Here is a 26,684-nt window from a genome sequence, read left to right on the forward strand (position 1 = left end):
GCCTCCTTTCCAGAGGCTCAGGCCTCCTTTCCAGAGGCTCAGAGCCTCCTTTCCAGAGGCTCAGAGCCTCCTTTCCAGAGGCTCAGAAGCCTCCTTTCCAGAGGCTCAGGAAGCCTCCTTTCAAGAGGCTCAGAAGCCTCCTTTCAAGAGGGTCAGAGCCTCCTTTCAAGAGGCTCAGAAGCCTCTTTTCAAGAGGCTCAGAGCCTCCTTTCAAGAGGCTCAGAGCCTCCTTTCAAGAGGCTCAGAAGCCTCCTTTCAAGAGGCTCAGAAGCCTCCTTTCAAGAGGCTCAGAAGCCTCCTTTCAAGAGGCTCAGAAGCCTCCTTTCAAGAGGCTCAAGCCTCCTTTCAAGAGGCTCAGAAGCCTCCTTTCAAGAGCTCAGAAGCCTCCTTTCAAGAGGTCCAGAAGCCTCCTTTCAAGAGGTCCGGAAGCCTCCTTTCCAGAGGCTCAGAGCCTCCTTTCCAGAGGCTCAGAGCCTCCTTTCCAGAGGCTCGGAAGCCTCCTTTCAAGAGGCTCAGAGCCTCCTTTCAAGAGGCTCAAGCCTCCTTTCAAGAGGCTCAGGAAGCCTCCTTTCAAGAGGCTCAGAGCCTCCTTTCAAGAGGCTCAAGCCTCCTTTCAAGAGGCTCAGAAGCCTCCTTTCAAGAGGCTCAGGAAGCCTCCTTTCAAGAGGCTCAGAGCCTCCTTTCAAGAGGCTCAGGAAGCCTCCTTTCAAGAAGGCTCAGAAGCCTCCTTTCAAGAGGCTCAGAGCCTCCTTTCAAGAGGCTCAGAAGCCTCCTTTCAGAGGCTCAAGCCTCCTTTCAAGAGGCTCCAGAGCCTCCTTTTAGGAGGCTCAGAAGCCTCATTTCAAGAGGCTCAGAAGCCTCCTTTCAAGAGGCTCAGAAGCCTCCTTTCAAGTGGCCCAGAAGCCTCCTTTCAAGAGGCTCAGAAGCCTCCTTTCAAGAGGCTCAGAAGCCTCCGTTCAAGAGGCTCAGAAGCCTCATTTCAAGAGGCTCAAAAGTTTCCTTTCAAGAGGCTCAGAAGTCCCCTTTCAAGAGACTCAGAAACCTCCTTTAAAAAAGCTCAGAAACTTCCTTTCAAAAGGCTCAGGAACCTCCTTTCAAGAAGCTCAGAAGCCTGCTTTCAAAAGACTCGGAAGCCTCCTTTCAAGAGGCTCGGAAGCCTCCTTTCAAGAGGTCCAGAAGCCTCCTTTCAAGAGGCTCAGAAGCCTCCTTTCAAGAGGTCCAGAAGCCTCCTTTCAAGAGGCTCGGGAGCCTCCTTTCAAGAGGCTCGGAAGCCTCCTTTCAAGAGGCTCGGAAGCCTCCTTTCAAGAGGCTCGGAAGCCTCCTTTCAAGAGGCTCGGAAGCCCCCTTTCAAGAGGCTCGGAAGCCCCGTTTCAAGAGGCTCGGAAGCCCCGTTTCAAGAGGGTCGGAAGCCCCCTTTCAAGAGGCTCGGAAGCCTCCTTTCAAGAGGCTCGGAAGCCTCCTTTCAAAAGGCTCGGAAGCCCCCTTTCAAGAGGCTCGGAAGCCTCCTTTCAAGAGGCTCGGAAGCCTCCTTTCAAGAGGCTCGGAAGCCTACTTTCAAGAGGCTCGGAAGCCCCCTTTCAAGAGGTTCGGAAACAATTTTTCAAGAGGCTCGGAAGCAATTTTTCCGAAAATTGTAAGTCATTATAATATCACTGAACAAGCAAATCCAATAATTGGCGATCGGCCAAAGATAAATCCGTGATACTCAATTTTACTACCATAGTTTGTAATGTTGTATGAAACATAAAAGATTGAAAGATTCTTCGCCCTCTCATTGTCATGAAAATCTTTAATGTTCTATCTTTTCCTTTTCCTTACCTTCTTTCGTCATAATTTGAAATTATAAAGAATACCTTAATCTGAAAAAAATATCGGCGTATACCGAGTGTTAACGACCAAAGCACTAAAGCGGTTGAGAACCACTTCACAGTACGGGCCGGTAATCACGCAGCTGTGGCATTGCCATTCGAATGCGTCAAAGACCGTTCCACATCTAAAGTAGATGGCACATATTCCACTGATCGACTCAGAGTGTTCTTAACGAACGCTTGAAAATAATTGTTATTAGGGTGAATGGGGGACCGGTTACCTTCGTGGGTCATTTGTCACGAGACACGATACTCATATCGATGCCCAACCCACACATTAACTACCAGGTTGCGCTTCCTGTTGTTCTTAGAACGTGACCGGAGTGGTCGACTAAACAACGCAACGGTACCGTTACGCATGTGCCCCTTAGTTACGTCGCTCTGTGTCGATATGCTTGACAACGGGCGCAACGCCCCCCAATTTGGGTGACATCGTGTGCCGACTTCGACACGTTTGATTGTGACGTTCGTTAGGAAGCGTCAGTTTTAACTACACCGTTAATTACTGCCTGCAGGGGTGAAATGGGATAATGAGTGTAACTATCTGGGAAAGAATCAAATCTTGCTCTGGAACATTCTTAGCCTCTACAAGTGAGTACAATGCTAATGGAATGGCAGTGGTTAGTTTTCCTAAGATAGCTCTAGATAATAACTTTTCCAATACGATAAAGGCCACATGCCACTATCCGCGTGGCATTAATCAATTGCAGAAATCTGCATCTAGCCAATTTACGCAGAAACAACGTGACAGATAATCGGACAATCCACCAGCCATGAGTAGCGCATGATCATTAAGTGAATGTGCGATTGTTTATGTTGGCCAGGGCAACGTTGGTTGACGACGAAGACGTACACTCGAATCTACCAGCAGATCCCGACTTTCTTGAGGCTGACGTTCCGACTAATGGATAATGATTGTAATTATCATTACGTTCCCTCTGTTTACACGCCTGGTTGAAGACAGAATCTACGACGGCGCGTCTCGGCGCATAAAGCAGATAGCAGATAAATGCAAAAACATTGAGCGAGCGTGAAAAGTAGGACGATAGGAGTGGCGCGCATCTTGATGATTGCCGAACGACCGCCGACAATTGCACGCGGCGCGCGCATATGTTCGTATCGGTGTTCCACTGGGGCTTTCCTCCTGCACATTGCGCATATGTATGTGCATTCGATCGAGGACATTGTGGCGGAGGAACGCTCCTCCGAGGACACAGAGATTAAGATGATTGATTCGACTCAACAACAACGACGGACGGGAAGATTTGCTTGAGTGCATCATCGCTCCCAGCAGCGGTCCTGTCCGGTTTCCCCTCGAAGTGTTCTGATGAACCCAAACGAGCGTGTGAAACGGCCTCCAGGGAAGTTTAGATTGGTCTGTGGCCTAGAATGCTGGTCGTTCAACGGCTGCAACAGGTCGTTCCACCGAGCATCTGAATAAGTAGTCGCACACTCATCCCTTCGCCGATAGCTAGCGGGCGAGTGGTGTTGAATCTGTTGTGCATAATGGCTGGCGGCGGGAGTGACGGACGACCATTCGCCTACCTATCGCTGTCTTATGCAGGCTTGTTTTACACACATCTTTTCCAGGTATCAGGGAAGAACTGTACATTTTCTTCTCGGTCTTTGGGCTATTGGCTGCGCGCGCGTTCGATTTGTTCCCGCGATAAAGTTTTAATTAGTGATGTCTTGTACAGCTAGGTACATACATCTGCTGGGAAGTAGCAGCAGCAGCAGTCGATGGATGAACTACGATAGCGGGTTGATGGTAGAGATCGATGTTCTCTATCAATTGCATTGCCGTTCGGACAATCTTAACGCAACTTAATTACACCGGCTGTGCGTGATGTCATTGTTTGGTTCTGTGATTTTTTTCATTTTTGTGAAAAAATGAATCGATTTCAATTGAAAAGTAGGCAATATTTCCTGTTTTATTATCTATGATTATTTATCATTCCACTATTTTGTCTTTCTCGAATACACAAGTTTATACTACATATATGTTTATGAGCATGAGTATAATTTGTGGTAGCTACTCCGTGATTGACTAGAACTTGCGAAATTGTACAGATAATCAAATCCTGCTCAAACCTGAAATCTAGGAATTTTTTTTTCATGATTCGTCAAAAGCTAAAGATAGGATTCTTTTTTATAATCTACCAAGAAGATTTAACTAATAGAACATTGTTGGTATGATTTTAGAAAAATATGCTTCATACCAAATCTACGACTGATTTGAACAAATGCGTTACAAAGATGTTTGAAAACCGTATATTTGGTGTTAAGTAATAAACGAAAGCTGTTAAACCTTTACCAAGTCTTGTTTACAATTCCTGCTAAAAAAATTGCAATGTGAAATATTTCCACAGTTGTTTTGTGAGTTCAGTCTTCAATAAATGCTACTCCTTTTAAGACATATTGGTGGGCATCTATAAATTGATATTTTAATAATTAAGGAGTATGCCTGGGAAGTTTCCTGAAATAACTGATCTGAATAATCAAACAATAAGCATTGCTACCGTTTTGAAAATGTTTTGTAAAGGGCGAACACGAAATTAAGGCAACACCGTTAGTTTGCTTTTACTTTCCATTCATTCATCGGATGAAAGCCAAAATTGCAAAGTAGATGATTGCTAATTATAATAATATATTAATTTCAGCTCACATACATTGAATCAATATTGCAGGTTATTAGGTCACTCCTTGACACTTTCGCTTCACAACATCAAAAAGAGCTTGTACAGTCATATCTGTTACCTTCTACTCATTTTTCAACCACTTCATACGCATGTTTCTCGCATCATTGACTATCTTATTGGTTTTCTTGAGTTCCCGCTGCATCATGACCCAATAAGTTTTGATCGGACATAGTTCAGGGAAATTCGGTGGAATCATGTCCTTGGGCACGGAATGCACCGAATAAGTCTCAAACCATTCCAGCACGCTCTTAGAATAATCACATGAAGCTAAACCAGCCAAAATAAAGGTTTTTCATTGTGCTACTCCAAAAATTGCAAAAGATGTTTTTGTTGGCACTCAGTGTCACGTATGTTTTGTATTTGGTCAATAGCTCCGTGTAGAGCTTCCTAGCACGGGTCTTGGCAACAGTTTGCTAGGGTTTGGGACGTTTTAAACCTTTTAGACTTTTAATCCAGCTCTTGTCTACACCTTCGGGACTAGGGCTTCCATTTTTCCCGGGAATTAACTTCCCGGGAATCGGGAAATAAAATATTAACTTCCCGGGATTTCCAGGGATCCCGAGAAATTGAAACATATACGAAACTATAATTCAAATTCGTTACTTTCATTTTGTCGTGAAATATGACCTTGAGAAAAAAAACCTTGCGATGAGAATATACACTCGAAATAGATTAATTGGAGCTACGTTGGCCGCAAATGATCAAAGATTTGTTGAAAAGTCTGACATTTTTCGAAAAGCGTTAACTTCTTTTGCAAAACTTTTGCCGTGCCATAAGCATCAGTATCTGCAATGATATCCGGGCCAGAGCACTCAAAAATAGAATCTGTAGCATCTTAATGAGCTCTGATATGTGGAAATAAGGTAACAGCATCGTCCTACTTTTCCATAATGTCCGTATTCTTCCTTAATAGGGGAACTGCTCCTTGAATTCATACCATGTACCCAAATCAACACCATTCGAAAACGAAGAATTGGTGCAAAATTGTGATTTCGGCAGTGAGCACGCTGGATAAAAACAAAACACGACACAAATTGAGCCTAAATTGCCTGTTTTGCGAATGTTTATTGATATAGGAGCATGTTATTAATAATGGAACAGATATCATATGTAGGAAAAGACGGCTTAGAGAGGTTTTTCTATTATATAATTGGCGGAGGGCTTTTAACATCAACAATTCTGAAACGCGGCCACATAATTTTGTTTAATACAAACAATCTTCTGGTCGAGTTGGAGCGAAATACCGAATTTATATATAATACGAGCACGAACACAAGCAGAAAAATGAAAATAATAAAATATAAAAAATAATTCAAGACTGCGTAGCCGTCCTTAAAATCGAAATAAAAAATAAAATTGTTCCATCTGAAGCAAGGAAAAATTCAGGATGGTGCTCGATGATCGTACTTTACTGATTGTGACTATTAAAATTGAATGATTTTTTTCAGTCAAACATTATTTGGAATTCTGAACAGGACTCAGAATTAACTATTCTGGACATGTTATCATGGAATGTCTCAACAAAAAATGAGTGATTGGAATGTTATTCTGTTCGGGATTTGAATCAAAACGGATTGAAGGTCTTTAGAATCTCTGAAAATAATACGACTAACCTACCAAAGTCGTCACTGTATTTGTTTGATTTTTTGCATTTCTGCAATCTAGCTGGGCACAAATAAATTACAAGATTTTTTATTCACCATCGTGACGTCTACCAGCGTTTGGACCTACTAAATAAACCAACAATTAAGAAGCCTTCGTTTTTTGGCACTCTTCATTATACGCATTATGATTTCACCGTAGAATCCTTTAAAATGTTCTGTTGTTACTTTATTTTCTAATAATATGGGAACGGTGAGAAGATGCTAGCCAAAGAATTTAATTGATGCTCCAAAATCAAGTATCATCAAATTTAAAAAAATACGAGAATGATAACAAAATATTTCAGTATTTTAATTTCCCGGGAAATTCGAGAAACTAATGTATACATCCCGGGAATCGGGAATCCCGGGAAATTTGATTTCCCGGGAAATCGTTTCCCGAAATGGAAGCCCTAATCGGGACGTAACTTTGGAAAACGCCGACCTATTTGGCAACATAAATGTTGATATGTTGGGATTTCTGGTAAAATTACTTCAAACCTTTCCCTCCGTCTTCCTACATGCTGCTCCCGGTTTCCTTCTTGCTCCATGCTTGTCATCCAAAGTCAATGGATCATTGAACCCTTTTGGCACACTTGAAACGGTTGAGTTTCAGATTTTCGGCATTTTGCCTAACGCAAGATAAGATAAGTAAGCTTACACATTTTTTCACGCTTTTCCGCTTGACTCACTTCCATCTTGAGCGCAACAAACCACACAACTATGCCATTTTTAGGATGTAAACAATACACTTCAAAGATAAATTGTGTAAAATTTGGTTGATTTCCGTCCAGTGGGAAAAAAAGCTACACATAAAAAAATCCGTGGTAAAAACTACTATTTTGTAGACTACGCTCTATTTTAAAAACTACCATGAAATTTTACCATGGTAAAATGGTTTCAGAGAAATTCACCACTGTTTCAGTTCATGACAAGTTCATGACAACATTCCGCATGGGCCACAGTTGATTTTTACTACGCACATAATAAAATCAAACCGGTTTGCTATCTGCTGAAAATCGTTGGTGCATATTCTTAAAATAACCCTCGGAATGGTAGTTTCGACTGCAATATTTTTTTGCGTGTAGGCAATAATTTCGTGTTCGCCCTTTAATAGAATTTGACACCTGAAACACATAACACTATTTGTAAAACAAAAAGAAAAAAGCCAGGATTTTACGTTTGATTGGTTTGCAATGCCTTTGGAGAGAAATGAAACCATCCTTCTGCGTTTTAATTTTGCAGTACAATCGATCATGTGGCCCCAAATGGCCGGAGCGAATTGTTGTGACAGCAGCTCTCCATGGGTGCGTGTGCACGCTGCGGAGGTCTGACCAGAAGAGGCCGAGTCATGGCTTGCTGCGCACTTATCGACACGCTGAGGTGTTAATGTATAATCACACGCTGATGGTAATATACTCAAACCCCACATTTCCCTTCTTCTCTCATTAAAAAAAGGCAAAAAAAATCCTCTAGCATAGAACGCTTTGATTTTTTTAAGTTATTTGCGCGAGACGAAGATGAACATATTGCTTTTGAAAAACCGATGATTTTCTTTGAACTCCAAAATAAACTTGTCTGATCATAGTGGTTTTTAATCGCAGAACAACGAAATGCAAGTCAATAGGTTGTATCATTTAAATGTTAAACTAAATTGGTTATTAATCTCACAAAAACATTTTATATTGTAGCAATAATCAAATATCTTAAACCTTCCATTAAATCCAATTATCAGCTTCATATATAGTAATACCAGCAAGCTGACCTTCAGCATATCGATGTTGAACTTGCTAACAACCGCTTAGAACATGTGTTCCCAAACTATGGGCCGCGACTCTTAGGGAGGTCGTGGGCTGATCAATGACGAGTTGCAAAAGACGAATCTTGATTCATTCTTTTGTCCCTATTTTGTCCCACAAATCTATCACAGCCATTAGATTTGGATCTATGTAGTGAATGGAGAACAATAAATTTTGAGATTTTGTCAAATACAATGAAATCCAAACAATTCAATCCAATAAAAATCCAAGCCACATTCAATCCAATTCCAATCAACATCCAATCTCAATTCAATCTAAATCCAACCCAAATCCAATCCAAATCCATTCCACAGTCAATCCGTATCCGTTCCATATCCATTCCAAAACCGCTCCAATCAAAATCAAATCCAATCCAAAACCAATCTAAATCCGTTCCAAATCCAAATTCAATCAAATGCAATTCTAATCCAAATCTTAATCAAATCCAATTCAAATCCAGTCCAAATCCAACCAATGTCTAATCCAAATCCAATCCATATCCAATTCAAATCCATTCCAACCAAATCCAATTCCAACCAAAATCTAATCCAAATCCTATCTAAATCCAACCCAAATCCAATCCAAATCCATTCCATATTCAATCCAAATCGAACCAAAATCTAATCCATATCCAATCCATATCCAATTCAAATCCATTTCAATCAAATCCAAATCCGTTCGAATTCAAAGTAATATAATGATGAGATATGAAGCAATTCATAATGGTTTGTTCAATCTAACGCAAACTTATTTTTATCCAAATTCTAAAAGCCAATGTGGGAGGGTCAAACCAATATGCGATTGTGCTAAGTGGGTCGCATGTGCCAGTAGTGTGGGAATACCTGGCCTAGGATATGATATTTATCTAAAATTTCGCAGAGATATAATACATGAATGAGATAGCATAAGTATATACCTAAATTTTAGACCTATGTGGTTAACATATATGTGGTTAAGTCCATTTAGCCAATAACTCCAAACTTATGACATTGTGAATGCTAGCAACGTTTTTGAGCTTCGTTGGATATCTCATCCAACGGGTAATTCCACTACGACTACTAAGTCAGTAGATTCCAAAATAAGTTTCAAGATAATATATTAAGCCTTCCAAACAACTTTGTAGCATACGATAGATCTCCATATCTCTCAGATTTCGATAGAACTAGCTTTACTGGTAGTCTCATGTACACTTCGCCAAGTTGTACATTTCAATCTAAATTTATTTTAACAAAAATAAATGCTTCCATGACCCACTTTGGGATTTTGTAGATTGTCAACTTTTTTTTTTTCTCGGCAGTCTTCCAGACACGACTTGTGATATTGCAAACCACAAACCAGCGGTCTCCCATGCTTTGTGATTTTCCAAACCACAATCCATTTTCCAGCGGTCTTCCAGACGCGCTTTGTGGTTTTCCAAACCACAAACTATTTTCCAGCTCTTCCAGGCGCGCTTTGTGATTTTCCAAACCACAATCCATTTTCCAGCGCTCTTCCAGACACGCTTTGTGATTTTCCAAACCACAATCCATTTTCCAGCGGTCTTTCAGACGCGCTTTGTGATTTTCAAACCACAATCCATTTTCCAGCGGTCTTCCAGACGCGCTTTGTGATTTTCCAAACCACAATCCATTTTCCAGCGGTCTTCCAGACGCGCTTTGTGATTTTCAAACCACAATCCATTTTCCAGCGGTTTTCCAGACGCGCTTTGTGGTTTTCCAAACCACAATCCATTTTCCAGCGGTCTTCCAGACGCGCTTTGTGATTTTCAAACCACAATCCATTTTCCAGCGGTCTTCCAGACGCGCTTTGTGATTTTCCAAACCACAATCCATTTTCCAGCGGTCTTCCAGACGCGCTTTGTGATTTTCAAACCACAATCCATTTTCCAGCGGTCTTCCAGACGCGCTTTGTGATTTTCAAACCACAATCCATTTTCCAGCGGTCTTCCAGACGCGCTTTGTGATTTTCAAACCACAATCCATTTTCCAGCGGTCCTCCAGACGCGCTTTGTGATTTTCAAACCACAATCCATTTTCCAGCGGTCTTCCAGACACGCTTTGTGATTTTCCAAACCACAATCCATTTTGCAGCGTTCTTCCAGACGCGCTTTGTAGCAATACAACCCTTTGCCTTGTGTTTTTTTAAATTATCAGATATTTTAACACATTAGCACATTACCGATTCAACTTACCTTTTGAAATCAGCGTCAGGATCCAACAAATCTCCTGGCAGGATCGCCAAAATGTTTGGCCCCAAATGGCCGGAGCGAATTGTTGTGACAGCAGCTCTCCATGGGTGCGTGTGCACGCTGCGGAGGTCTGACCAGAAGAGGCCGAGTCATGGCTTGCTGCGCACTTATCGACACGCTGAGGTGTTAATGTATAATCACACGCTGATGGTAATATACTCAAACCCCACAGATCATATAAAAATTATGCTGCAAAACTTCGCTAAAAAGTGAGCTATTTTTTTTATTAAGGAAACTTTTCAAAATGCCGGGAGAAAACCGGGAAAAACCGGGAATTCGAAATCTAATTCAGCTAATTCACTGGCCAGCCTGACATATTGAGTGAAAGAAAAAGTATCAATGAAAAGAAAAAGAACCGACCAAATCTCGCGTAACATATGATTACGGCTTATAAAAGAAAACCATGATTTTTGATTTTCTAGCATAAACTATTGATTCTTCATGCTTGGTAAAACTCCGTTCTTTGATATCTCTTAAGAAATATATTTATTTCTTTTTTTTTGTAAACGTCTCTTGAACCATTTGCACCATAGTGGTTTTTAAGTCCTTTGTTTGGCGCCTTTAACTACCATGCGGAGTATTGCTTCAGTTATTAAGCCGTTCACTTTATTTTGTTTATTTAGAAAATCTAGCTTCAAGTTATTTTAAAATGTATATTCTTACTAGGTTTTCAATATACAACATAGCAGAACTGCACTGGTTAACATATTTAAACAAACCGAGTCTACCGAGTTGCTGTTCGTTTGTGTAACGATCGGATTTTGCACACTAGTGCGTTGTACGCCGAGTCAATTCCACCGCATTCTCGTTGTAGGTTCACCGTTGCATCGTTTCCCATCATCTTTATGTGGAAGGCCTCTGCGATGATCCTGCTCTCCTGGTTTTCTAGCCGTTCTAAAATTTCCGTATTTCGCAGACACGATGATGCACATGGTACAACACATAGAAGGAATTCGATAGTATAAGACTCAGGGGGGTTAGTTATTAAACCACACTGGTGACAAGTGTACGTTTTTCAATGTAAGTGGGAGAAAAGAAAATTGTAATTAATTAGAATATTTTGAACTAATCAATAAAATTTGATCACAGATCTGATGATGGCTGAATGGAGTAAGCCGAAACGTTGTTAAAAAACTCGTGGTTCATTCGCCTCCTCCACGTACCGTCCGCCATCTGCACCCCACCATAGATGGTACGCAACACTTTCCTTTCGAAAACTCCCAGTGCGCGTTGGTCCTCCACGAGCATCGTCCAGGTCTCGTGTCCGTAGAGAACTACCGGTCTTATAAGCGTTTTGTAGATAGTCAGTTTGGTACGGCGGCGAACTCTATTCGATCGAAGCGTCTTGCAGGAGTCCAAAGTATGCACGATTTCCAGTCACTATACGTCTCCGAATTTCTCTGCTGGTATCATTTTCGGTAGTCACCAGTGAGCCCAAGTACACAAATTCTTCTACCACCTCGATTTCGTCACCACCGATGCCAACTCGCGGTGGGTGGCTCACATTGTCTTCTCTTGAACCTCTTCCTATCATGTACTTCGTCTTCGACGTGTTGATGACTAGTCCGATCCACTTGGCTTCCCTCTTCAGTCTGATGTAGGCTTCCTCCATCTTCTCAAAGTTACGTGCCATAATATCTATGTCGTCGGCGAAGCCAAATAGCTGGACGGACTTATTGAAAATTGTGCCACTCGTTTTGTAGATAGTCAGTTTGGTACGGCGGCGAACTCTATTCGATCGGAGCGTCTTGCGGAGTCCAAAGTACGTACGATTTCCAGCCACTATGCGTCTTCGAATTTCTCTGCTGGTATCGTTATCGGCGGTCACCAGTAAGCCCAAGTACACGATTTCGTCACCACCGATAGAAACTCGTGGTGGGTGGCTTACATTCACCTCTCTTGAGCTTCTTCCTATAATGGACTTCGTCTTCGACGTGTTGATGACTAGTTTTCGTTTACCTTCGCTTTCCAGTCTGATGTAGGCTTCCTCCATCCTCTCAAAGTTACGTGCCATGATATTAATGTCGTCGGCGAAACCAAATAACTGGCCGGACTTGGTGAAAATCGTACCTCTCGTGTCAATCCCTGCCCTTCGTATTACTCCCTCCAAAGCGATGTTGAATAGCAGACACGAAAGACCATAACCTTGCCGTAACCCTCTGCGCGTTTCGAAGGGACTCGAGAATGCCCATAAAACCCGAACTACGCACATCACCCGATCCATCGTCGCTTAGATCAACCTTATCTGTTTATGTGGAAATCCGTGCTCGTGCATTAGCTGCCATAGCTGGTCCCGATCGATTGTATCATATGCGGCTTTGAAGTCGATAAATAGATGATGTGTGGGCACATTGTATTCGCGGCATTTTTGCAATACCTGACGTACGGCGAACACCTGGTCTGTGGTGGAGTGTTCACCCATGAATCCCGCCTGGTACTGCCCACGAACTCTCTTGCAATTGGTGTTAGTCTGCGGCATAAAATTTGGGATAGTACCTTGTAGGCGGCGTATAATTAGAATAGAGGGTATTTCACCACTAGTTCCTAAAGTTTTTCAATTTTTTTATAATCCATCAGGCTGCCCTTCTACGCACAATTGTCCCATGTTAGTTTTTGAAAATTTTGACTTTTTATTTCAGAGCACTCTATTTCGATGTTCTTTTTCCGAAAATAATCGAAAATATTTAGCATTGTTCGAAAAATCTGTGAATACAACATCAAGTCGATTTGTCTTATTGTTGAATTTCTACGCATATTTGTCTCATGGGAAATAAGCTCATCATTATGACATTGAAACGGTATTCAATACTTAGTTCTCGCGCAAGGCTAGCCATTTGTAATGCCGGCTGAAAGAATATTTATTCTAAGTGATATCACCTGGGTTTATTTTATTTTTCGAGGGGGGAATTCAAAATTTGATTGAAAAAATAAATAAAATATTGAATTTTCCCATAAAAAAACTGATGAGTCTTACGATTTTATCAATTTATCCTTTTATTTTTTATTTACCTACCGTCCCCGTTGTTATCCAAAGACCAACATGACAAAAAAGGAATTCATATTTGTTTCGGCCTAAATCACCTATTACAGGGTGAAATTTCCTTTCAACATTTGACTAAATTTCCATTCGACTAAATGTCTATTCGACCAAATGTCATTCGACTAAACGTCATTCGACGAAATGTGCCAAAACCATGTCCAGGGTGTCGAGAGTTTTTTCTCACCGGGCTTCGTGGCCGTGCATTAGCGACGTTAATTGTCTAGACGCATGTGCTGTGGAGTGTGGGTTCAATTCCCGCCCCGGTAAGGAGAAAACTTTTCGTAAAGCGAAAAGTTCTCCACTGGTCCACTGGGTGTTGTGTAAATGTCCTGTCCGTTGTCTAATGCTAGATGTTAAGTGTTCAGTCTGTGCGACCTCTGGTCGAAGATGATGACCCTGTCATTAAAAAAAAATCCTAGACCGGGACCGAGAATCAAACTCGCCATCTCCGGATCGGCAATCCTACGTCTTTGCTCACAAGGCTAACTGGAGAACCAATCGAACATATATACCCTACGGCCAATTAAAAACTTATAAGCTTCAAAGTAGCACTATGTGGCCGATTTTTCGAAATATACGGCTTACTGGTTGCTTGTGTGTGAATGTCTGATAGGCCCTATTTTCAATAGCAAGCAATGCTACCGAATTCCCCGTCAAATACATCTTGAATATCGGTCAATGCGTTGTCCCAAAAAGTATGTAAAGTATACATTAATGTACAAATCCTGTAGTGCAAAAAGATGACAGTGTCAGAATGATAGCATCTGCTTTCTGTCAAAAGGTACGTACGGATGCTCATAACTGAACCACTTTCCTTACTGTCATCGACCACAAGAGAAAATATCCGATTTGCGAAAGGCTTGTAATTAATAATGACTAAATAAATAAAAATAAATATAATGACTGATTTGCATAATAATTTAGCAATTTTGTATATGACAAGATTTTATACTAATTTTGCAAAGTTTGAATTAAGAATTCTAAGAACATTTGGCATTGGTCGGGAAGTTGAATCATAGTGAGTTGTATTGGCTTCTTATAAGTTTCACTATTGACTGGAACATTTTGACTGCCGTCATACGCATATTTCTCCCATGTTTGCTGGATTCCCTATATACATGCGACAGTTATGTGTATAACGGCAGATAAGTTATTTGTAAAGAACAGCCAAAAGTTAACCTTTCAGTATACAAACGCAGCTCCCACCGGGATTGGCTATCCGTATCCTAGACGGTATTACGGGGAGCTTAGGTTAGACAGAAGATGCTGTGTGAAAGGCTAAGGGCCACTAAGTTGTGTCTATTTTACGCATTACCCAGCATTTACCATGCCAATTGAATAAATTAGATTAGTACGACATGTGTACCACTTTTCGTAATTACTTTTAGGTTTATTTCAAACTGCTCCGGAATGCACTAAGTATACAACTGATAAGAGCCACGGCCCCAGAATGGGTTTACGCAAAGCACTTAACGTATTTGGGCACTCGTATGTATAACAATGAACCTCCTTGTCTTCACAGATCCAACGCATTCTTCTCTAACGGTTCGACCGTCATCTATGGCATAATTGAGGACACATCCATCGCAATTACAACCGATACAGTTGTAACACGACACCTATGTGGACGTAAATTGAAGTGTTTTTCTCCCGATTAATCATTCGAAGTGGAGTGGCGCGTGGTGGCTGAAAGAGTGGATGATTGAGTTGGGCGACTGATTGCAGTGTTTCAGATATCAAACAAAAAAACTGTTTGAAGCACCCTCTCGTCTGCCCAAAACTCCCCCAGAAGAGGTTGTTTTTATTTGACAAACACCGGATCACTACAGTACGAGCGATTGTTATTGGTGCGTAATTACAAACCCGTTCCAGCAAGGGCCACAGGCTACGCGTGAACTTGCCCAAAACGGAGCTAAGACAAATTAAAAGTGCGAGTGAGGAGAGAAAAGTGAGAAAGCAAACAAAGAAGGTTTGAACCTCAAGCCCGAAATCAACCGTGAACCCGATCCGGGCCAGACCACAGCGCGCTGGCGAGGAGAACATACGAAGAGGGCTCAACAACATATCGCTTCTTTCGCTCCCTCGTTGCTGGTGTGGAACGAGCGAAACGAGAGCATCACGAATCCTCCCGCGGGACCATCATCAGTCATCGTCGGAACGGCCTAGGTGACGCGCACGCTTTTCCGCTTGCGCTGGGATCCCATTTCTCCCAAGTTGGACTTCTTGAACGATCGATGTCGAGTGTGCGCGCGTGCATTTACAAGCCCCAGCTGCTCACGGGTAACGCTTTCCAGATAATTTAATTCACACACCCGAAACACGGTTATGTATTGTTGTTATTGGGACCTCGGTTGGATCACCATAAGAAAGTGGCAGCAGCAGCAACTGCGGTCGCGGAACAGTGAGTGGTTAATCAGATCCGGGCACACAGTTGGAGAAGAAGTGATTGTTTTCTAGAAGGCCTTCCCTGGCAAGCGAAGAAACAGTGAAGAAGCGGGTGGCTGGTTGCAGCCACTCCTGAAGTAGAGGAAGATAAAGTGATTTCATCCACCACTGAGAAAACCTGTTTTAGGTCCGTGAAAGGGCAGCTGCGTGATTCGTACGTAGGAAATCGAATAAAGTGCACTTACGTGAAGATTTGTCCTATGTGTAGGATGTTTGACATGAGAACCGTAGTAGCTCAAACTGTATATGGCCGTTCTTGATTTAGATGAAACATTGCATATGAATTACCCAAAAAAAATGACCAAACAATTGTTGCCATCTAAATTATTCATTGATCAAGTTGCGCAACAATGGCTTTATTTTGACCCTTCGTGTACCTGTAATACTTGACATTGAAACGATAAAATGTTGTTGGATGAGTTAAATGACAAGATTGGATGAAAACTTTTGGATAACTTCGCACGAATTGTTATACATCGGTCAAAAGTTTGTTTCTGATCTCATGGAAGCTAACTCACATGGAATGTACTGACTTTCTTCGTGGTTGCTACATACTCACTTTTAAAAAAGAAGCTCGATTAGTGAACTTTTTCATATAAATTTAACAGCATCTTTTCGAACAACATTCAGCAGAGTTTCATCAAAATTAAAGAATATCGTGTTAAGGCCTAAGTGGATTTAACTGAGAAACGGTTAAAATTCTTTTCCAATATTGAAAAAAATAGCACTTTATGTTCCGTCTAGGTATCTGCCGGTCTCCAGTAAGGAGGTTGCACCACTCTCGAAAGTGTTGTCCGTGTGTGCAGAGACTTGGTCAATCCAGTGTGACCAAGATGTGAAACGAGCGAGTACGACTGAGCTGGAGTGCGCGATAACGCCTTGAAGTGAAGTGAAGAACTCTCGTCGTCGATAGGCGGTAAACCATCGACTAACTGCGCAATGCCCTATCAGAGCGGCCGGTGGCACCACCCTACTATATTAGGTGCTTGATCTGAAGAGGTAATTCTGGCGAATCGGTGTGCCAATTTGAACCACCTTGTGCTGCAGAATTGGTTTTGTAGAAAGTGAGAAGCTGACTGCACCCGCACTAGCAGGGGTACACATCGATCACAACAAAAGTGCCCTTCGGTGCAAGTGAAGTGAAACTGAAATCGAGGTCCTAGTGCCCGTACATGAAAATACAGGTTTTCAACGAAAAAGTGGTTCGAACGGGAAAGGCATCTGGAAGGTGATCCGGTTTTTTCGGACGCCGGGAAGCCCGACAGCCCGGCAAGGCCTCCTAAATGATTCCGTGCGTGAGCTTGACCGAAACCAGTGTCCTTGGTAATATGAAAGAGCGCGTTAAAGAGATGCGCGTCTTCGGTTGTCGATTAAACTTCTGGAACAATGTTACCGCTAATTTTAGCAATAAAGGTAAGGCAATCACGTGTATAGTTGCGGTGGTGGACTAGGACTATAGATTAGAGCCATATAAATTTATATATGTTTGTTTTGTTGGTTTCTTATTTCTGAAGAATAAAACAATTACATAGTCAATCGAATTACGAATCTTAACACGTCAAATTGAACTACTTTATTGTTACAATCCCACTAGTATACAAATGGAAATTTCGTGAAAAACTAAAAATGATTACCAAAACCGCACAAATAAAATAGCACTTTAATAAAATAGGAAAAGATTGAAATATAATTTTAACCATCTATGATTTGCGATTGTGCAGAACGCATCAAAGCAGTTTTAATAGCATCCTCAAGCAGGAGACGGTGAAATATTGGCAAAAATTTACTGTTTGCATTGGTTTCGATTCTGTGATGAGAATAGTAACCAGACGGAAATACTTGCATTACATCTCATTTGCTTGGAACGAATTAAAGAGAAAATTTATTTGGGCAGCATTTTTGTTCCCCGGCGCATATTAATTAACTTTATTTCAGCAAAACTAGAATATTGGATATATAATTAGAATGGAATTGAAATCGTATTTTCATTACTAAGTCAAAGATAATCGTGGACGGGGATAGAGGTACTAGCGAATTCATGGTTGGCTTAGCAGCATGTGATGCTGAATATGACTTCATTTCATGCATTTATAGTCAGTGACTGGTTATCATTCCCAATAAATCTGTATTTACTGATTGTTCTGAAATAAATGTGGTGGGGTGGGAGCTGTTCTGTATCGTTCTTTTTATTGCAAGGGATTATGTTAGTACTGGAGTGTGGCTTGTCTTTCTTGGCATGTTGTGATTATTCTAATTGTCTACAATTGTGTAAATTTCAATTCAGGGTTGAATAAAATGACTTCAAACTTGTTTTAGTTTCATTCTGTGATGAACATTTTTGATCTACTCTATTAAAGAACTATAGTTCTGATATAGAACTGATTCCCTACTAAAAATTCGCAATTAGAAGAGCTCGGGCGGTGGAAGTGGCTCTACAACAGATATTACACTTAAATTACGTAGCTGACGTAACAAATCTACCCATTTTTTATATCTTTATCGTGATTTTTAAATTGAATAAAGTTCATCACTATAAGGAAAAAATCTACCCATGAAAGTTTGCCTAATACATATTTTAAAAATCTGTACTGCAGAGATCTTTTGAAACCTTAGGTTCCACATAATAGAGCAATATTCCTATCTAGAACGCACCAAGAAGGTGAGATGAGGAGTGAGGGTTTCAGATAACAAAACGGTCGAAAAAAATATAGCGAATTTATAAATTATTTTGGAGACAAGTATATGCTTCCAAAAATCCCGTTCTTGTGAAAAGGTTAGGGTAATTCTTAAAGTTCCGGAACTGACCACTGCTATTTAAAGCGTTTAAAAAGTCCTCTGTTGAATCTGATGGTATCAAAAACTAGGAATGATGGTATAAAAAGACGTTCAAGTCAATGTGCACTGCACATCTATAAATAGACATAATGACGCTCCTTTCCGAGAAAATTAATAGTAATCGGACAAAAAATGAGCTCATGCCGATTATTTAGTTTTCATTCAGTCCTTAACAAAACGGAAATAAAATAGCTGGGCTTTTGTTTCGATATCATGTAGGGGGAATGACGGCTTTGGCAGGTTTTGTTCTATTATTTTCAAGGGTTTTTTAAAGACTGTTTGTAGATTGTCAGTTTGGTACGGCGGCGAACTCTATTCGATCGGAGCGTCTTGCGGAGTCCAAAGTAAGTACGATTTCCAGCCACTATGCGTCTCCGAATTTCTCTGCTGGTATCATTTTCGGCAGTCACCAGTGAGCCCAAGTACACACATTCTTCTACAACCTCGATTTCGTCACCACCAATGCAAACTCGCGTTGGGTGGCTCACATTGTCTTCTCTTGAGCCTCTTCCTATCATGTACTTTGTCTTCGACGTGTTGATGACTAGTCCGATCCGCTTGGCTTCCCTCTTCAGTCTGATGTAGGCTTCCTCCATCTTCTCAAAGTTACGTGCCATAATATCTATGTCGTCGGCGAAGCCAAATAGCTGGACGAACTTATTGAAAATTGTACCACTCGTGTTAATCCCTGCTCTTCGTATTACCCCTTCCAAAGCGATGTTGAATAGCAGACACGAAAGACCATTACCTTGCCGTAACCCTCTGCGGGTTTCGAAGGGACTCGAGGATGCCCCTGAAACTCGAACTACGCACATCACCCGATCCATCGTCGCTTTGATCAACCGTGTCAGTTTATCCGGAAATCCGTGTTCGTGCATTAGCTAGATTCTCGGAATATCCGGAACCGGATTGTAATGACCCAACAGATTTTGGGATCAGATATTATTGACATTTTGGGCATTATCGCTTAGTTATCGATGGCTTAAAAAAATACACCCTCGCTAAATCTGACTGGGTTAACACCAGGGTCCAATCATGCTGACGTCTTTTTTCTGAACGTTTATTTTTTTTTTCATTTCTTTATAAACGTGATTTTTTAAAGTTTGACATAAGTTCATCACGGGAACTGAACGTTTAATGGAAATCGAACAAAAATGAGCCACGAATATTTTTAAACGGCTATTTCTAGCCCAGACCGAAATGGTTATTTCCCGGGAAGTACTGGTGAATACATTTTCTGTATTATGTTGATGTTAACTTTGTTCTGAACGGTCTGAGGTTATTGTATACCGATGGCTTGAATCCATATTTCCGGCCTGGAGAATCATCTTAATGCTTTAAAAAAAAACTGGTGGATATCATAATTAAATTTTATCATTTTTGAGTTGATTGAGTTGAGTTGAGATGATAGATGCGCCAAAACATGTGGGTTCTTAGGGAAGTCAACCTGAATTAGTCAAAAAACCCTGATTGATCCACCTAGCGGTGTTTGTGCCTTTCTCGTACATCAGATAAACTAAAAAAAAAATTAAGTGAGAATTTCTTAGCGTGTTTTTTTTTTGTATTTAAATCGTATTTTGGGCATAACTTTTGATCCCATAGTCTGATCTGGCCAATTTTTCAATAGGAAACAATGAGACAGAATTCCCCTTCGAATGCAATTTATGCAAGCAAATTGGATCAAGATACATTGGATCGCTCATACATACACACACGCACACACATACACACTAGATCTGTTCAAATTTCAAAAAGTTTCTTAAAATCGACCGTTCAACTGGTATTCACAATTTTTATGCTAAGATAGACTTCCGGTGAAAATGTCAGCTCAATTGGTTGAAATTTAGGTGTGCTTCAAATCGATTTATTGTTTTTGGCATAATTTTGCCCCTTAAATAATCTACCCGTAATGCTGGGTAGACACCTTTACGTGGTGTGTTACGGGGTAAGATCTACCACGGTTACATTGCCAGCTACAGGCAAATCCTGACCCAACGAATTCCTTCCTCATTATCCAACTCCGTGGTACTTATGAGAGTGTCGCTAAGTCGGTGGCCTCTCGTTAAGTGAGTACTACATCAACACTTCCTTCCTCTCCCTAGTTACGGTGAAGATGGGCGTGGCCAGGAGTAGTAATCCTCATGCTTTTGTTATTTTTGTTTAAGACTGGAATCAAGAACCACTCCCCTTCTTGATTTCTGATAGCATTCTAGATAAGGATCTCAAAAGTAAAACATGAGTATCACTAGTGTCCAATCTACGAATTACACCGTAACAATGCTAATGCTAATGTTAATGCTAATTTTGCCCCTTAAATAATCGTAACTCTGAATGGGATTAACGATACTCATTGCAATAACAACTAAATGAAAGCCATACCTATCCTCGAAAACTTTGTAGAACATTGTGTTATAATCGGAACAGATCTTATACGCGTTTCAACAGATTTCGTCCTTCAAGATATTCAAAAATAATTAAATCATGGGCGGGTGTCAAATAAAAATTATAGAAAATTGAGGAGTGGATTCACATTTTAATTTGCTTAATTGATTGCCTTATTACAAAGACTTGCACGCTAGGGCAAAATTATGCCAAAAACACTAAATCGATTTGAAGCCAATTGAGTTGAAATTTTCTCCGGAAGTCTAGTTTAGATTTTAAGAAACTTTTTGAAATTTGAACAGATCTAATACACACAGACAGCCATCATCTCAATTCGTCGAGCTGAGACGATTGGTATATAACACTATGGGTCTCTGCACTTTCTATCACAAAATAGTCTTGGAAGTGAATATATAGCCTTTTCGATACACCTTGGTTTACGAGAAAGACAATAATATAAACGTTGATGTTAGCTTTATTACAAAATTATAAAATTGACACTGGAGACTAATTCAACATTTAATGTTCCGAAATAATTTTTTTTCATGCTTCCGATAGTGATGTTGAGGTCATTGACACGAAATTGGATTGCTTGTATTTTTTCATAAGATGATGAGGTGATAATGGAACTCACGCAGTGCAAATAGCACATGCTGAAGCAATCTCCGACCAAAATTCATCATTATCAACCTAGGAGGTTTCGAGACGAGCCAGCCTAGGGCTGAAAGTCTCGCTAATAAAGACAAAAAAAGGACCTAGGAGGTGACATGCTATCGACCTTTGAAAATGATGCAATTTAACTATGGACGCTCTTCATCAAGCACCCTCAAGATGCAGTTCTTCTGCAACAAATTTGAATCTTCTGAAGAATGGTGCTACTGCTCTTGCATATCTTTCATTTGGCCGAAACTCATCTGGCAGAAAGATATTTGTCCGAAATGGACACACGGTAGAGATTATCGTTGGGCCGAACTGGCCATTTGGCTGAAAAAGTCGTTTGGCCAAAAAGGCTATTTAGCTGAAAATGCAATTTCTCAAAAATGGTCTTTTGGAACATAGGTCATTTTCGGCAAAATGGCACATTCTGCTATTAGGCTATCCAAGAGGACATTCAGCGATGGGACTGACAATCGAAATCAAAACAAAGTGTGTATGCAGTTGAACGGAACTCACTTCTGGTGTAAAGCGCGCTTAACAAATTCCTTTGAATTGTTCTGTCAGTCCGGTCAGAATCTGTCAAATAATCAAGGTAAACAAAAATCGTCAGCTGTTCGCATCTGTCTTATGGATTGCCTTATACTACCATTTCGGTCGAATCTGATCAGCCAAATGACATTTTTGGTTAAACGATCATCTCGACCAAACGATATTTTCGGTCAAATGACCTGTTAAGGCAAATGACAAATGACAAATTCTACTGTATATCCCTTTAGATTAGCGGTTCTCAACCAGGGGTACATATACCCCGGGGGTACCTTTGCCGGCCCCAGGAGTACCTCGACGCAAAATGCGTAATACCGGATGTAATTCCAATAAAAAAAATTGAAACAGTTTTGATAATTGTGTAACTTTAGATTCCAAAACATTGTAGTTTACAGAGTATGCATTGCGATCAGTAAATCAAAACCACATAAATCCTTCCCATCACAGAGGCTCAGAAGCCTCCTTTCAAGAGGCTCAGAAGCCTCCTTTCAAGAGGCTCAGGAAGCCTCCTTTCAAGAGGCTCAGGAAGCCTCCTTTCAAGAGGCTCAGAAGCCTCCTTTCAAGAGGCTCGGAAGCCTCCTTTCAAGAGGCTCAGAAGCCTCCTTTCAAGAGGCTGGAAGCCTTCTTTCAAGAGGCTCGGAAGCCTCCTTTCAAGAGGCTCAGAAGCCTCCTTTCAAGAGGCTCAGAAGCCTCCTTTCAAGAGGCTCAGAAGCCTCCTTTCAAGAGGCTCAGAAGCCTCCTTTCAAGAGGCTCAGAAGCCTCCTTTCAAGAGGCTCAGAAGCCTCCTTTCAAGAGGCTCAGAAGCCTCCTTTCAAGAGGCTCAGAAGCCTCCTTTCAAGAGGCTCAGAAGCCTCCTTTCAAGAGGCTCAGAAGCCTCCTTTCAAGAGGCTCAAAAGCCTCCTTTCAAGAGGCTCAGAAGCCTCCTTTCAAGAGGCTCAGAAGCCTCCTTTCAAGAGGCTCAGAAGCCTCCTTTCAAGAGGCTCAGAAGCCTCCTTTCAAGAGGCTCAGAAGCCTCCTTTCAAGAGGCTCAGAACAGAGTTACTTTTATCTCATGCGTACAAATATGTGCTACTGAGACTCTTACCAATTTAGCTCATAGAACATTAGAATCAAAGTGTGCTGAGCAGTAAAGGGACGCATGAATAAAAATTTTGAGCGAGCAGGAAATGTGACACCTTAGACCTTAAATGTGACACCTTAGCTCGTCGCCGGGCGCTGTCCCATGCGCCCCATCGAATTAACGAAATGTTTTTGGATGATAATGCTAGTTCGTATCCATGGTTTTTTGATGCATCCACCAACAAAAGTGCATGATGCTTGTTTCAAATGAGGCTCAAGCTAACAAATTTTAATAGCTTGAACGCCAATTTATAAGTTTCTTATAAGCTTCTGAAAAATAATTTTACGAAGAATCACATGCTCTCTAGATGGCCATATCGTGGATCCTCAAATCGACAAATATAATGAGCTTGACTGAGCGCAAGCGGAACAGGAACAAAGCGAATTTGTGGTGTGATCCATGCATATTCAGGCTCCAGGTGTTGCATCTTTTAATCGCGATAATTTCGGAGTCAACCATTTGTTTGACAGTAGACGGAATGCGATCAAGAAAATTAGCAAGAGATTCAAGTAGTTTAACGTTGGAAAGCATATATTACCGTCACATATCAATTCAGGTAAAGGATTATCAGGATTAAAACAACTACTTCTAAAGAAAATACTTCTACAATCCCACAACTCTATCTATAAAACTTCAAAGTATATGTGCACTTATTTCACATGCATATACCTAGTTTGACTATTTCATCAATGAAAAAATTTCGCTGCGGTCAAAACGAATAATTAATTAATTAATTAATGAATTAATAAATTAATTAATTAATTAATTAATTATTAATTTTTCGTTGACATCCAGCGTCTAGTCCGTTCTCGCCAGGTAACGATGTTTCGCCATTAAATCAGCTGCAATCATCCTATAATTTATTAGGAGCTTCATCCCATCCCATGCCTGTGTGGTTGTCAAAACGCATCAGTGCATTTTTTCTTGCCTTTGTTTATTTTTCTTAGCGCTTCGTCACTAGGGTCACTAGGTAATCAGCTCCTAGGATATCAACTCATGCGACGAGCGCATGAGACGGATCGCATGTGCTGCCCTGCCCATGAGGTACATAGCAACTAGCAAGAGGCGCACGATTTAGAAGCGCATCACCTACTTCGCTCATATGAGAAAGCTAAATACGCGTCTCATGCACCACCAACTGAAGCACGTGCACAGTAACTCTGCTCGGAAGCCTCCTTTCAAAGCCTCCTTTCAAAAGGCTCGGAAGCCTACTTTCAAGCGGCTCGGAAGCCTCCTTTCAAGAGGCTCAGAAGCCTCCTTTCAAGAGGCTCCGGAAGCCTCCTTTCAAGAGGCTCAGAAGCCTCCTTTCAAGAGGCTCAGGAAGCCTCCTTTCAAGAGGCTCAGAGCCTCCTTTCAAGAGGCTCAGAAGCCTCCTTTCAAGAGGCTCAGGAAGCCTCCTTTCAAGAGGCTCAGAAGCCTCCTTTCAAGAGGCTCGGAAGCCTCCTTTCAAGAGGCTCAGGAAGCCTCCTTTCAAGAGGCTCAGAAGCCTCCTTTCAAGAGGCTCAGAAGCCTCCTTTCAAGAGGCTCAGAAGCCTCCTTTCAAGAGGCTCAGGAAGCCTCCTTTCAAGAGGCTCAGAAGCCTCCTTTCAAGAGGCTCAAGCCTCCTTTCAAGAGGCTCAGAAGCCTCCTTTCAAGAGGCCTGGAAGCCTCCTTTCAAGAGGCTCAGAAGCCTCCTTTCAAGAGGCTCAAGCCTCCTTTCAAGGGGCTCAAGTCTCCTTTCAAGGGCTCAGAAGCCTCCTTTCAAGAGGCTCGGAAGCCTCCTTTCAAGAGGCTCGGAAGCCTCCTTTCAAGAGGCTCGGAAGCCTCCTTTCAAGAGGCTCGGAAGCCTCCTTTCAAGAGGCTCGGAAGCCTTCTTTCAAGTGGCTTAAAAGCCTTCTTTCAAGAGACTCGAAAGCTTCCTTTCAAGAAGCTCGGTAGCCTCCCTTCGAGAGGATCGCAATTCTTATTTAAAGATGCTTCGTAACTTCCTGATAAGAGGCTTTAAAGGTTCTTTTCACGAAGCGCGGAAGCCCACTTTAAAGAAGCTGGAAAGCCTCCAAAAGTCATAGAAAACTTGATTATAAACTTAATTTGATTTGCAAGAATTCGCAGAATAACGATGATTTCAGACAACATTTTTGAGAGCCATATATTACGTTTGTTTGCAGGTCCGTTATATCCGTTATATGACATTTTCGGCCAAACCGTTTAAGACCTAATAACCGTATCGGCCAATTTGAATTCGACTAGATGGTTTTCGGCTCAATGGGTTAATAGACCAAATGGTTTTCGGCTAAACATCATTGCCCCTTTTCGAACAATTTCCCGTGGATATTCCGGAGATTTTTTTCTGTTTCCCGGATATTTGCAGATATTTGCAAGATATTTCTGTGAAAATTTCGCCGATTTATTATTGTTGATAAAATTACGAAGAAAACTCAATAGAAATTATCAAAGTTTATCCCATGGAAATTGAGAGCAACTTCCTGTAGAAATTTGGTATGATTTTCCCTGGAAATTCTTTTTTCCATGTCAATTCCGAAGAATTTTCCGCGAAAAGATTTTCCTACACAAATTACAATTATTTACGTTTGGGAATTCCAAACAATTTTCTTCGTGAATTTCAGAGTGATTTCCTTGAAAATTCCAAATAATTGTAAACATGAAGTAGGGGAAACTGGGGTAATATGCACCCCGGGCAAAACGACCCTTTGGCATTTTTTAGTACAGTTTTTCCAGAGTATTTACTACAGTTTGGATCTCGAACACCAAAATATTCCTGGGACATCGCTTGAAATGCCAAAAGGTGGTTTTGTCCGGGGGTGCATATAACCCCAGTTACTCGTTTTTCTCTTGGTAAATCCGAAAAAATGAAATAAATATTTTGGGAAAACTTCTGAGGATGTACATTAGCTTTTCTGGCAAGATTCCAAAGATTCTTGAAAATCTTTAAAAAAAACGAACGCAATGAAAAATTACTATGCCAATTCACGCCGACGACCAGAATTATGACAAACGCCGCTGGCGACGATTTTCGGACCGGCGCACATCTCTATTTTTGGTGCATTCAAAAAAAAAGGTATGTTACAGTAGGGAGCATGTAAGAATAGTCTAAGACATCTATATATAATAATTTGCCTTATAAGCGGATGATCATGGGTTCGATTCCAGTTACCCAACAGCCTCTCGTCATGCCGCTGTAAGATACATACAGCACAAAGCTTTGCGGAACGCTCATTCATAACATGTATCATCTGACAACGGATTTGGTTAATTGAACCAAAGATGACTAGACAAAATGGAACCCGCTAAGAACATCAGCAATCAACCTAATTGGAATGTCCAACAGAAATTATAAATGAGATTTTAATAATAATAATGATAATAAATGATTCACTCTACGTTACAGAGCTAAAAATTTGCTCA

At 41.1% G+C, this 26,684-nt stretch overlaps 1 protein-coding gene across 5 annotated transcripts in view; it reads left to right on the plus strand.

The window, feature by feature from the left end:
- LOC134213073 (tyrosine-protein kinase Btk) overlaps positions 1–26,684 on the plus strand; it is a 337,863-nt gene that overhangs the window by 176,934 nt on the left and 134,245 nt on the right. The window contains exons 2-3 of one of the 5 annotated variants that reach the window (XM_062691627.1): positions 14,817–15,893; positions 16,465–17,152. The exons of 2 other annotated variants lie outside the window; for them this stretch is intronic. In XM_062691627.1, coding sequence (XP_062547611.1) covers positions 17,023–17,152 — 130 coding nt within the window. In that variant the 5' untranslated portion in view covers positions 14,817–15,893; positions 16,465–17,022. The remainder of the gene's footprint in view (positions 1–14,816; positions 15,894–16,464; positions 17,153–26,684) is intronic. 2 more of the 5 variants (XM_062691625.1, XM_062691628.1) reach the window with 2 other exon arrangements.

Source organism: Armigeres subalbatus, chromosome 2, assembly GCF_024139115.2.
Source record: "Armigeres subalbatus isolate Guangzhou_Male chromosome 2, GZ_Asu_2, whole genome shotgun sequence".
In the NCBI taxonomy this organism is placed as follows: Eukaryota; Metazoa; Arthropoda; class Insecta; order Diptera; family Culicidae; genus Armigeres; species Armigeres subalbatus.